This window comes from Tursiops truncatus, chromosome 8 (assembly GCF_011762595.2).
Source record: "Tursiops truncatus isolate mTurTru1 chromosome 8, mTurTru1.mat.Y, whole genome shotgun sequence".
NCBI lineage: Eukaryota > Metazoa > Chordata > Mammalia > Artiodactyla > Delphinidae > Tursiops > Tursiops truncatus.
The window spans coordinates 92,012,141-92,025,927 of record NC_047041.1 but is presented as its reverse complement, the minus strand read 5'-3'; the positions used below and the strand labels follow the sequence as shown (position 1 = coordinate 92,025,927).

The 13,787-nt window shown below is 38.4% G+C and overlaps 1 protein-coding gene across 3 annotated transcripts in view; it reads right to left on the bottom strand.

Moving 5' to 3' along the window:
• Positions 1-13,787, bottom strand: part of TTC17 (tetratricopeptide repeat domain 17) — a 153,597-nt gene that overhangs the window by 52,501 nt on the left and 87,309 nt on the right. For 2 of the 3 annotated variants that reach the window (XM_019948320.2, XM_033860486.1), the window contains exon 17: positions 7,908-8,078. The exons of the other annotated variant lie outside the window; for it this stretch is intronic. In XM_019948320.2, the coding sequence (XP_019803879.1) occupies positions 7,908-8,078 (171 nt within the window). The remainder of the gene's footprint in view (positions 1-7,907; positions 8,079-13,787) is intronic. 3 annotated transcript variants of the gene reach the window in all.

Genomic DNA, 13,787 nt, shown 5'->3' with positions numbered 1-13,787 from the left:
CTGGAGTTCTAGTGCCTTCTCTGCAGCAACATGGATAGATGTGGAGGGCATTATGCTAAGTGAAATAAGTCAGACAGAAAAGGCAAATATTGTATGATATCAGTTATATATGGAATCTAAAAAATATAACGAACTAGTGAATATAACAAAAAAGAAGCAGACTCACAGATATAGAGAACATACTACAGGTTACCAGTGGGGAGAGGGAAGGAGGGAGGGGCAATATAGGAGTAGGGGATTAAGAGGTACAAACTATTAAGTATAAAATAAGCTACAAGGATATATTGTACAACACGGAGAATGGCCAATATTTTATAACAACTATAAATGGAGGATAACCTTAAAGAATCACTATATCGTACATCTGTAACATATAACATTGTACAGCAACTATACTTCAATTAAAAAAAAGGCAGTGATCTCTTCTTTGAAGTCAGAGTATAAACCTGTGGACTGAAGACTTAATGCATAAACAATGGCATAAAATTTCAAGCCAGTAATCAGAAGGCACAAAAGGCTTAGATTAAATTACTCAGACTAAGGTAGGCAGGGAAATGATTCACTTCTGAGAAGAAAACAACAATCATGAGTTTTCATTTGCACCAGTGGTGCTCTTCCTTCTTTTACCTTTTATCTGGGTTAGGACAGTTAAGAGAAGACTGAGAATTTGGAGAAAATAACCTAGAAAAGCAAATAGGGAATTGTTCCTGTAATAACTCTTGAGCAAAAATGTCAGGGCCCCCTTTACTGACGTTCATTGAGCAGATACTGTGTGTATGTATTTGTGAGGACTTTAGCTCACAAGCAGCCTTTAGGTTGGGAAGCAGCAGAGTCACACCTGTGTTTGCATTGATAGAAATGAACATTTCCTGTGTTCCATCTGTGTGCTAGTCCATCTCTGTACTGGTAGAAATGTTTCCCTAAGTTATTTCATTTAAATATTCAAGAGCACTCTGAGGCTTTTTTTTTTTTTGAGGTAAGGAAGGCTCAGCTTGCCCAAGATTTAACAACTGAGTAGGTGGCGGAGCCAGGACATGATAACAATATCTCTGACTACAAAACCTACGCTCCACAGATCAGGTTTCTGGGGCAGAAATTCTGGAGTATATGATGAGCTATTAAAGCAGTGGTTTTTAAAATGTTAATCAGCTACACGATTTTCACCAATCCTTAGCAAAGTGAGAAGCAAAACAAGAACATATATCTAAAGTTATAATACACACACACAACTTATGTCCATCCAGATACACACTTGTTGGTGTAAAGTTGCCAACTGTCCATTTCTGACAAAGACTGACCTTTATTCTAAGATTGCCTTTGTACTTTTTTGATATTAAAATGTTGTTTTATAAAATAATGGTAATAGCAGATGCTGGTTTTCTTTAAAAATTACCTTACAAATTAAAAAATAAAGTTCTAATCTATCAAACCCCTATTTCTTTTTTTAAAAAATGTTACTTTATTTTTTTATACAGCAGGTTCTTATTAGTTATCCATTTTACACATATTAGTGTATTTATGTCAATCCCAATCGTCCAATTCATCACACCACCACCACCAACCCCCGCCAATTTCCCCTCTTAGTGTCCATACGTTTGTTCTCTACATCTGTGTCTCTATTTCTGCCCTGCAAACTGGTTCATCTGTACCATTTTTCTAGGTTCCACATATATACGTTAAATACGATATTTGTTTTTCTCTTTCTGACTTACTTCACTCTGTATGACAGTCTCTAGATCCATCCATATCTCTGCAAATGACCCAATTTCGTTCCTTTTTGTGGCTGAGTAATATTCCATTGTATATATGTACCACATCTTCTTTATCCATTCGTCTGTCGATGGGCATTCAGGTTGCTTCCATGACCTGGCTATTGAAAATAGTGCTGCAATGAACAATGTGGTGCATGTGCCTTTTTGAATTATGGTTTTCTCAGGGTATATGCCCAGTAGTGGGATTGCTGTGTCATATGGTAAATCTATTTTTAGTTTTTTAAGGGATCTCCATACTGTTCTACATAGTGGCTGTATCAATTTACATTCCCACCAACAGTGCAAGTGGGTTCCCTTTTCTTCACACCCTCTCCAGAATTTGCTGTTTGTAGATTTTCTGATGCCCATTCTAACTGGTGTGAGGTGATACCTCATTGTAGTTTTGATTTCTATTTCTCTAATAATTAGTGATGCTGAGCAGTTCTTCATGTGCTTCTCGGCCATCTGTATGTCTTCTTTGGAGAAACGTCTATTTACATCTTCCGCCCATTTTTTGATTGGGTTGTTTGTTTTTTTAATATTGAGCTGCATGAGCTGTTTATATATTTTGGAGATTAATCCTTTGTCTGTTGCTTCATTTGCAAATATATTCTCCCATTCTGAGGGCTGTCTTTTTGTCTTGTTTGTAGTTTCCTTTGCTTTGCAAAAGCTTTTAAGTATCATTAGGTCCCATTTGTTTATTTTTATTTCCATTACTCTAGGAGGTGGATCAAAAAAGATCTTGCTGTGATTTATGTCAAAGCGTGTTCTTCCTATGTTTACCCCTAAGAGTTTTATAGTGTCCGGTCTTACATTTAGGTCTCTAATCCATTTTGAGTTTATTTTTGTGTATGGTGTTAGGGAGTGTTCTAATTTTATTCTTTTACATGCAGCTGTCCAGTTTTCCCAGAAGCACTTATTGAGACTCTTTTCTCCACTGTATATCCTTGCCTCCTTTGTCATAGATTAGTTGATCATAGGTGCGTGGACTTATCTCTGGGCTTTCTATCCTGTTCCATTGATCTATATTTCTGTTTTTGTGCCAGTACCATATTGTCTTGATTACTTTAGCTTTGTAGTATATAGTCTGAAGTCCGGGAGTCTGATTCCTCCCGCTCCAGTGTTCTCCCTCAAGACTGCTTTGGCTATTCGGGGTCTTTTGTGTCTCCCTCTAGTTCTGTAAAAAATGCCATTGGTTATTTGACAGGGATTGCATTGAATCTGTAGCTTGCTCTGGGTAGTATAGTCATTTTCACAATTTTGATTCTTCCAATCCAAAAACATGGTATATCTCTCCATCTGTTTGTATCATCTTTAATTTCTTTCATCAGTGTCTTATAGTTTTTTGCATACAGGTCTTTTGTCTCCCTAAGTAGGTTTATTCCTAGGTGTTTTATACTTTCTGTTGCAGTGGTAAATGGGAGTGTTTCCTTAATTTATCTTTCAGATTTTTCATCATTAGTGTATAGGAATGCAAGAGATTTCTGTGCATTAATTTTGTATCCTGCAACTTTACCAAATTCATTTATTAGCTCTAGTAGTTTTCTGGTGGCATCTTTCAGATTCTCTACATATAGTATCATGTCATCTGCAAACAGTGACAATTTGTATTCCTCTTATTTCTGTTTCTTCTCTGATTGCCGTGGCTAGGACTTCCAAAACTATATTGAATAATAGTGGCGAGAGTGGACATCCTTGTCTTGTCCCTGATCTAGAGGAAATGGTTTCACTTTTTCACCAATGAGAATGATGTTTGCTGTGGGTTTGTCATATATGGCCTTTATTATCTTGAGGTAGGTTCCCTCTATGCCCACTTTCTGGAGAGTTTTTATCATAAATGGGTGTTGAATTTTGTCTGAAGCCTTTTCTGCAACTATTGAGATGATCATATGGTTTTTATTCTTCAATTTGTTAATATGGTGTATCACATTGATTGATTTGCATACATTGAAGAATCCTTGCATCCCTGGAGTAAACCCCACCTGATCATGGTGTATGATCCTTTTACTGTGTTGTTGGATTTTGTTTGCTAGTATTTTGTTGAGTGATATTGGTCTGTAATTTTCTTTTTTTGTAGTATCTTTGTCTGGTTTTGGTATCAGGGTGATGGTGGCCTCATAGAATGAGTTTGGGAGTGTTCCTTCCTCTGCAATTTTTTGGAAGAGTTTGAGAAGGATGGGTGTTAGATCTTCTCTAAATGTTTGGTAGAATTCACCTGTGAAGCCATCTGGTCCTGGACTTTTGTTTGTTGGAATATTTTTAATCACAGTTTCAATTTCATTACTTGTGACTGGTCTCTTCATATTTTCTATTTCTTCCTGGTTCAGCCTTGGAAGGTTATATCTTTCTAAGAATTTGTCCATTTCTTCCAGGTTGTCAATTTTATTGGCATAGAGCTGCTTGTAGCAGTAGTCTCTTAAGATGGTTTGTATTTCTGTGGTGTCTGTTGTAACTTCTCCTTTTTTTCTAATTTTATTGATTTGAGTCCTCTCCCTGTTTCTTGATGAGTCCGGTTAATGGCTTATCAATTTTGTTTATCTTCTCAAAGAACCAGCTTTTAGTTTTATTGATCTTTGCTATTGTTTTCTTTGTTTCTATTTTATTTATTTCTGCTCCGATCTTTATGATTTCTTTCCTTCTACTAGTTTTTGGTTTTGTTTGTTCTTCTTTCTCTAGTTCCTTTAGGTGTAAGGTTAGATTCTTTATTTGAGATTTTTCTTGTTTCTTGAGGTAGGCTTGTATTGCTATAAACTTCCCTCTTAGAACTGCTTTTGCTGCATCCCATAGGTCAAACCCCTATTTCTGAGAACTACAGGCAAATGACACACAGTGTACGGAAGCTGAAGGCCTGAGGATGAGTTTTAGTTATACGTCACCTACTGAAGATGTTAGGCAAGGTACCTAACTACTCTGAGTCTCAATTTTCTCAGCTACAAGATGAGGTTAATATCTATTTCACAAGGTTAATACACAATTCATAACTTTGTAAGGTATACAGTACCACAAAAGGTAGTGATTATCATAATAATTTATGGTTACTGGAGCGGGCTTAACTATTTGTATTTCTTTAAAATTTCCTACAAAAATAGAGTTTTTAAAAATTCTTTAATGTCTATGCTTGACTTTTATTATACCATACTCTTTATATTAAAAAACAGAGTCTTTCTGACTCCTAACCACATACCATGACTGTGGTCCCTGTGGACTTGTCAGTATCCCAGAATTTACACACAGTAAAAAAAAAAAAAAAAAGTTAGTAGCTAAGAGTAAAACTAGTAAGAGTCATCATTATACTATAATTAAATTAGCAATGTGAAATGGAATGCACCCTAAGAGACAATTTGCATAATGTTGAAGGGACTTGGCAAACACCTAGCCCTAGCTAGGGCAACCATTCAGTGTTCTCAGTATGGGGATGGAATGGAACTACGTGGGAAACATGAAACTAAAGAAACTTAAACACTAGGTTATCTGCCTCAAGCAATGATGTATTTGGAAAATGAAGAGACAAAGAATAAGATTTTGGTTGGGTTTTATTCTGAATTGTTGTAGGAAAAGACTCTAATATGGTAGTCATGAGTATTCCACTCATTAAGGAGTTGTATTGGAATAGGAAGTTTCTGTAAACTGAAAAAAATACCCCAGGACTTCCCTGGTGGTCCAGTGGTTAAGACTCCATGCTTCCACTGCAGGGGCCATGGGTCTGATCCCTGGTCGAGGAGCTAAGATCCCGCATGCCCTGTGGCGTGGCCAAAAAAAAAAAAAAAACCAAACCAAAAAACCCCAAAACCCCTTAACATTATTCAGTATCAGCCTCCCTTATGATGTTCATTTGGTTGTATGGGTACCTGATGTCAGTAGGAGGCTGGAGGCTGCCAGGCACTAGAGAGGAGTAGACCCACTGTGAATGAACAAAGTGGCCATCTGGTTTAAAAGTCAATTTCTTTTGAGTTGGTAAATGGAAAATTAATTTCCTTAAAGCCCAATGATTTCTGGTAGAACTGATGAAACTAATTCCCTAAACCTGCAAAAGTGAAGGTCACAACTTCCTCCTTTGAGGTCTAGCTTGCTTCTCTTAGACATTGTTTTTCATACACAATACCACTTAGAAGGAAACACAAAATTTTGTAATTGCTAAATATGTTAATCCAATCTACACAGGAGGGCAAAGGACACATTTCATTACTCTAACAAATATTTACTATACCCAGGAATATAACGTTATAAAGGACACAATATATAAGAAGCTCACAGTCTGATGCAACATAAGACATACAAGCAATTAATATTGTATAAAATATGCCTTGACAAAAAGTAGGAACAAGACAGCAAATGGAGCAACTAAATGCTTGGAGACCTTTGTGAATGCTTCACAGAGGAGATGACATTTGAGCTGGATCTTGGAGATGCATGGGAGTTGTCTATAAAAAGCACAGAACATGCAGGGGTCCTTCTCAGCCTACGCAAAGACACGGAGGCTCAAAGCAGCATGGCACGTGAGGGAAATAGTGAAAGGTCTGTACTTCCGGCTATGCAGAGTACTAGTAGATGGTACAGTTCAGCTGGAGACAGAATCAAGGGCTAAATTGCCTCATATCCCACATTAAGACATTTGGACTCTTCCGATAGGTAACAGCTACTGAAAACTTCAAACGTAGGCAACTTACCAGATCAGGTCTGATTTCAGAAACAACTCTTTGGACACACAAGAAAGTGGTAACAGGGGTTGTTTCTGCTTTTTAAATTGTATACCAATTTCTATGTATTATCTCTCTTTTTCTCCCCTACACACATACACAACCCCTGCCTCTCTCGCACTCTCCATACATAGACTGAAGTAAAGGACTAGATATAGGGAAGCCAATCGTGAACCTACTACAACAGCCCTGGCAGAAATGAAGAAAGTCTAAATTCAGGCAGTGCCACAAAGAATAGATTAGATGAAGAGATGATATATTTAACAGGTCTTAGGGATTGATTGGACATAGTGATGACTGGATGAGTTGTGCCATTAACAGGGAGCAGGAATATAGGAACTAGAAACAGTTCAGGAAGTAGGGCAAAATGAAGACAAGTTCAATTTTAGATATGTTAAGTTTGAAATGGCTGTGGCACGTCCAGATAAAGAGACCACTAAAAAGGTAGAAATAAGATCTGGAGTCACAAAGAATGTCTTAGCTGAAAATACAGATTTAGAGTCATTGGTATACTCCAAAGTATCTGAAACACCAAGAGATAACACATGGAGGACTAAGAAAAGAAGACCAAGGTTAAGATCCTGGGTAAAAAAAATAAAGGGCAAAGTAAAGAATAAGTGAATGAAATTGAAAAAAGATATTCTGAGGACAAGGAAAAGAACCAAGAACAAGTGATATCCCAGAAGCCAAGAGGAGAAGGAGAAAGCGAGGAGAAAGCGAGGAGTCGTGCACAGTTCCAAAGGCAGAAAAGAGGTTAAGCAGGATGAGTACTTAAAAGAAGTCACTGGGCTTCCCTGGTGGCGCAGTGGTTGAGAGTCCACCTGCCGATGCAGGGGACACGGGTTCGTGCCCCGGTCCGGGAAGATCCCACATGCCGGCTAGGCCCGTGAGCCATGGCTGCTGAGCCTGCGCATCTGGAGCCTGTGCTCCACAACGGGAGGGGCCACAACAGTGAGAGGCCCGTGTACCGCAAACAAACAAACAAACAAAAAATAGAAGTCACTCATTTTGGCAATTATAAATTGATAATCTTAAAACTTTTTAGAACAGCATAGCTCAAAATGTGGTCATAAAATGGAATTTTAGGAAAGGGCCTGGTAGGCATGCCCGTTATTTCAAATCTTTAAATTTTATTGGGTTAGTATAAATACAACTTGCTTTTTTTTTCAATGACTTACTCAATAGACTAATGACATTAAGAAGAAAGACTAGTACATAAATCAAATTTGTTCTAGCAAATGAAGATGTTGAGGTGGAGAAAACAGAAAGAAGTGTGCAGAGCATTTTCACTTTATAGCTTGCCTTCTGCCTCCCAATCTTGAGGGTCACCTTCATGATCTACAATATAGTAAGTGACTGTTAAAAGAAAGAACAAACGCTTGAGAGTAGAGAAAGCCTAAGCTTCAAGTCTGAGAGTTGATTTTACTCCAGAAGCACAGCTCAGGTCAAATCAACTTACTTTCAAGTCTAAGGACATCTGAGTCCCTCCCTGAATTCTCAACAGAGAGCACAGGGTCTTCCTCTGTTCCTGTCTCAGAGGGCTCTTCTTCAGCAGCATCCAGTGACTGTGAGTTGTCAAAATATTTCTGTTTGTCATGGCTGTTGTCCAGGGTTTTCGCATGACAATTACCTCAATGACAAGAGACACAGATAGAGCACATTAGAAACCTCTCTTGTGTAGTCCCATAGCTCAAGGTCCCCAACTATCAAGAAGAGCAAAAAGGTGACTGTCGGTTTTTCTCCAGCAGAACATGCACAAATCAGTGAGGTGGAGTGCCCAAAGGCAGACCATAATTGTGATTCAAGATTTTGCACTGAAGTTCAAGTTTCACCTGTTAGGCTATTTTAAGTATTGGGGGAAAAAACTATAACAACAAAGTTCAAGTCCCAAGATCTCCTTCCATTCATAATGAATGATTGTGAAACACTTCTCTGAAAGTCAGAAACATCATAAAAAAGTGGTTTTCCTTCTATTTGCCTTTTGAAGGTGAGAAATGACAGATTAGTACCTGAATAAGTCTGGAGATAGATGAATTATAGCTGAAAAATATACCATTCTTGCATCATGGTTTAAAATGAAAGATATACCAAAAGGTAAAGGATTATAAATTAAAAACCAAGGACTTAAAGGGGGATAGTGGAGGCAGAGAATCCACATTTAAGACTGTCAGATCACACAGGTGCCTATTTTTTTCTTTTGAAAAACAAGTTCTGATCATGTAATAAAGATTTACCTAAGCATAAAATGTCACATCTTGAATGTAATCATAGCACTCTGTGATACCTTCTGATACGTAGAGTGAGCATGACCTTTTGCTACAGTTTTGCCCAGGAGTTGAAAAGCTTCGACCTTATTAGGGATTGTATGTTAACAGGGATAAAGAGCCACTATCCAGCTCCACCTGATGGACATTCTCTGGGTAGGAGAATGTGTCACTAGGCTGTTGTGTATGCTGTAGTGGGAATCTGGCTGGCTGAACACGTCTCCTCATGTTCCACGTGCGTTGCTACTGAAGGTGCATGTTCAGTGGAAGCCTACATTCATATTATAGGACAATTCTTTGAGTAAGAGTGTAAAAGTAACTTTCCTCCTTTATCAGAACGTCCAAACATTCTCTACAAGTTTTTTTTATTTTTTAAGAGAATGTTGCCCCAAAGAGATGTATGTACCCAATCAGGCTGTCTCTGTGGCAATGGAAATACAAGAAGTCTCTTTCTGGATCTGATGACTCCCTTTCAGATTCCATAATTTTGGAAAGCATTTCTCAGGCCATTTTCCTTATTGTGCCAAGAAAACATAATGGACTCAAAACCTTTCCCAACTTCCTAGGTGAGAGAAAGGGGACTGCCTACTTAGGGATTCACTTCCCATTTTCCAGTTCTATACTACCACACATCTGAGGCTACCATTTTCCAGTTCTACACTATCACACATCTGAGGCTACCATTTTCAACAAGGCTATGTCAGAAGCTTTTGCTCTCAAGAAGCTTACAAGACAATGAACGCAAGACAACAAACAATAATGAGGTAGTCTACTGTGCCAAGTGCTTCAGAGAATAAGTTTTGAGTAGGTAGAACTTGAATTTTGAAGAATACATAGGATTTAAAAACACAGAACTTCAAAAGGGGGAATTACAAGGAAGGGAATCAATATTTATTGAGTACTTCTGTATTTTTTCTTCCACTTACTCCTCAAAAACACCTTGTGTATATATGTCCATGCCTCTTTATCGCTTTGTCACCGTTTACCCTTCCCCCTCCCCATAGCCTCAAGTCCATTCTCTAGTAAGTCTGTGTCTTTATTCCTGTTTCACCCCTAGGTTTTTCATGACATTTTTTTTTCTTAAATCCCATATATATGTGTTAGCATACGGTACCAAACGTAAGGTAGATAGCTAGTGGGAAGCAGCCGCATAGCACAGGGAGATCAGCTCGGTGCTTGGTGACCGCCTGGAGGGGTGGGATAGGGAGGGTGGGAGGGAGGGAGATGCAAGCGGGAAGAGATATGGGAATATATGTATATATATAACTGATTCATTTTGTTGTGAAGCTGAAACTAACATACCATTGTAAAGCAATTATACTCCAATAAACATGTTAAAAAAAAAACACCTTGTGAAATATTATTAATTTCACAGATAGGGAAACTGGTTATCAGTGAAACTAAGTAACTTGCCTATGGTCAAACAATAAGTAAGTGGTAGATCTGGGATTTGAATTAATTCTATTTTACCACAAAGCTTCTTGGCTTTCCCCTAGTCAATACTACCTCTTTAGCAGAAAAAGTAGAGAAGGTGGCATTCTAGGCAGGGAGGAATAATGTGCTGAGCAAAGCAATAGGAACAGGAATTCTCATTTGTGTTTGGGAGACAACGAGAAGTACGATTTGACAGAGACGGAAGGTGTGGAGTGTGTGGGCCCTGGAGGGCTAAGAAAAGAAGCCATGAACAATGGTAGTTGCTTTCTTTCTCCAGATTCTCCTGAGAGGACAGACAGAGGTTGCCGATTTGCCTCTAATTCTGTCTTCACCACCTAGTACGTGCAATTAAGTACGGGGAAACCAAGCATAAGAGCATTAAAATAACAGAGCAATGACAACAACTACTCTACACACCCGACCGACTAAAATTCACTATGAAGAACAGCATGCTTTTCAGAGGCAATTCTGAATTGGGAAATAAATAAGCATGACTATTAAAAGCAGAGAGGAAAAAAAGATGACAATGACACTGATAATTTTAAACATGTTTTCCTAGTGAATATCCTCTCTGCCTTCAGCTTTGGTGAATTTGCCTCTAAAGCATTTTTTATCTTGACACAGGTCAAGTAAAGCAAAAAGATAAACCTTTAACACTGGAACCCAGTGAAATTCTAGCTGTGTTTCCTGCAGTTGATTTCCTCCTCCAACCTTTGCCATCTCTTATTTTTCTCTCCCACCCTCTTTCTATTATAAAAATTTAATTGGTTTCATCTTTTAAAATGTCTGCAATATTTTAAAATGCTTCATAGGTAACTTATAAGATACGATGTGCATAAGATCCGGAAGCTAAAATTAGTCCTCTTGCATGACCTCAAGCCCAGACACCCTCTTGAAGCAAGCCTTCTGCATTCTAAGAATGTCTTGCCCTCCAACTCAGGAAATTGGGGCCAATACCTCTGAGGGAGAGGGCAGGAAAGGGGATCAGGGAGAACTGGGGGAATTAAAGGAAGCATAAGAAGTTTATGTTAGGATATTTCTTGGAAATAGACAGGGTCAAAATGATCATGTAAAAACTACATGCTTTAAAATGAGAACTATTAATATGAATTTTCTTAGGCTGACCGTTAAAAAGAGACTGGTTTAGCATTCTGGTGTGATTTCCATGATTATCTAGGCTAATCATAGAAAGTCATACTGCCTAATTTTTGAATTACTCCTTCCAGTTGCCTGAGGGAGAACTGAAGAATTTCAGAAAAAATAAGTTTCTATTCTTTGGACTATAGTACAGGTCCAGGGCTTCCCTGGTGGCGCAGTGGTTGAGAGTCCGCCTGCCGATGCAGGGGACACGGGTTCGCGCCCCGGCCCGGGAAGATCCCACATGCCGCAGAGCGGCTGGGCCCGTGAGCCATGGCCGCTGAGCCTGCACGTTGGAGCCTGTGCTCCGCAACGGGAGAGGCCACAACAGTGAGAGGCGCGCGTACCGCAAAAAAAAAAAAAAAAGCACGTATAGTATAGGTCTACTCTAGCTCAAAGGGGAACTAAAAAAAAGTTGCCTATGTAGAAAAATATTGCTTGTCTTCCCAGCAAAGGCAGAGATGATGTTCTTATTAAAGAAACACAAGAAAATGGAGAAGGAACAATGGAAAGACACCTAAAAAGTAAAAAGTCATCTTCCGTGCATAAGGCTATTATTTTTTGTTAATGCAAAAATGAGGAGATTCTATGGCTTGGACTAACCTTGAGAGGTATGTTGTTGTTGTTGTTGTTGTTTTGGGAACTACATGATTTAAATGAACTGCTTTAGACAACAAGGTTCCAGGTGAAAATGGAAACACTTTTCTCTGCTTAATGCTCTATACTTGCTTGCAAAGCATTTAGCAATTCAAATCTTGGCAGTCTGATTTTTCTTAGAAGTAAGAGAGTACAAGGCAAAACCAACTGAGCATGAAACTCCAAAGAGGGTATTTCTGATTCTGGAACTGCTATGAGATCTTAGACATATCAACATCCTTTTCTGTGGTTAGAGTATTGACTGCATAAGTCAATACTTATGCACCTCCCCTACAAGGGTGTTCTGGAAAACAACTAAATATTTAATACACCTTGTCAAAGCATAAGTCTCCTAAGGGAGAAAGGCACAATTATTCTGTGGCTAAACAGATTTTCAGAGTAAACTAAGTTCTCAGGAACTCCTACCATGACTAAGGTTAAAGAAATCTCCTATCTTCTCATATAAATCCTGTTTACAAAGGTCCTAGAAGAATATTTATTTTCTAACTGGAGTTGGGTAACCACTTACTTGTTAAAAAGAATTATTCTCTTCTTTTTTTAAGAATTCTTCTCTTCTGAATCTCATAAGTTGGTAGGAAATTCCTGGTTGGGTTAGGAATCCTTTAGGGTTAGTTATAAGAAAGGAATGCCACAAAATTGAGAGGACTCAGAACTTTGTAAGAGCCAAGCAACTAATTTCATATTTATTTCTCTAGTAGGATATGTATCTTTTAGGAAAAATAGTAATATAAATTGTGAAGTGAATAAAAGTGTATCTTTCAGTTGTGCACCATTGTTATGCAAGATTGCTTTAAATTATTACCAGGAAACTTTAACTGTGGGTGGCATGTGGGGCCTGGTACTACACAGAGAAATAGGTATACGTGAAGCAGTAAGAAACCTCACTGGGAAAAGATTCCTTTATGATTTCCACCTCCACGGGCTGTGACAAAGTCTTGTAGACCTTGTTCTAAGAGGAGTTAAATTCTATCCTGGGTAACACTCTCTTCACACATGGTGGGGGAATGTGATTTGCCCAAGAGTTCAGAGGTGCATTGGTTTCTATAGACCTGTACTCCCGGCCTTCTCTTAGAGAAGAAAAAAGAGAACCACCAATAAATCTGGCCTCTTTGTCTTGCCACGTGGCCATCACTTAAGTGACTAAAGCACAGGGAGCGAAGTCAGCACCAGTTGAGACACAGACACCATGACATGGAGACTGTGGAAGACATGACTCCAGTGATGGAATTCAAGCTCTCCACAGCTGTAACTTCCTCCAGAAATGTGAAAGATCAGGCTAGATGTCTAAACAAGGGAATTTAAACATTTACTGGAAGTTTTACTAGGAAAGATTTTCCCATGTAGAAACAATATTGAGAAAGAAAGAAAATTAACTGCCATAGCTGCTGTTGAATATTTTGTTATTATTGTTATTGTTATTGTTAAATTTAAATCTCTTACTTCAGCCTAGGGAAATTTGTTTCAAGCAAGAATGTTGGGGAAACAAATCCAATAGATTCTCACACTTACTGATTTACCCATAAATGTCAGTTTTTCAATGAGGGTCAACAAGGACATTTGTAACCTTCATTAAAAACAGAGCAGACAGGAGAAAATACAGGCTATCTATTAGATGTGTCATCTTCTAGTGGACACAAATGAGATAATTCCTTTTCTATTCCCCCTCCTATTGTGCGGGAGCTGCAGACCTCAAAAGAAGATCTATATCTATATATGTATGTTGAGTGGGGGTCTGGTATAAAGCATTCTGGATAAACAGTGGGTGGGTATGAGTTAATTACCCTCTATTACTAGGTATTTTCAGTAGTTCAAACCTGAAATGCCATTAGCTAATTTGCAGTTTAAGT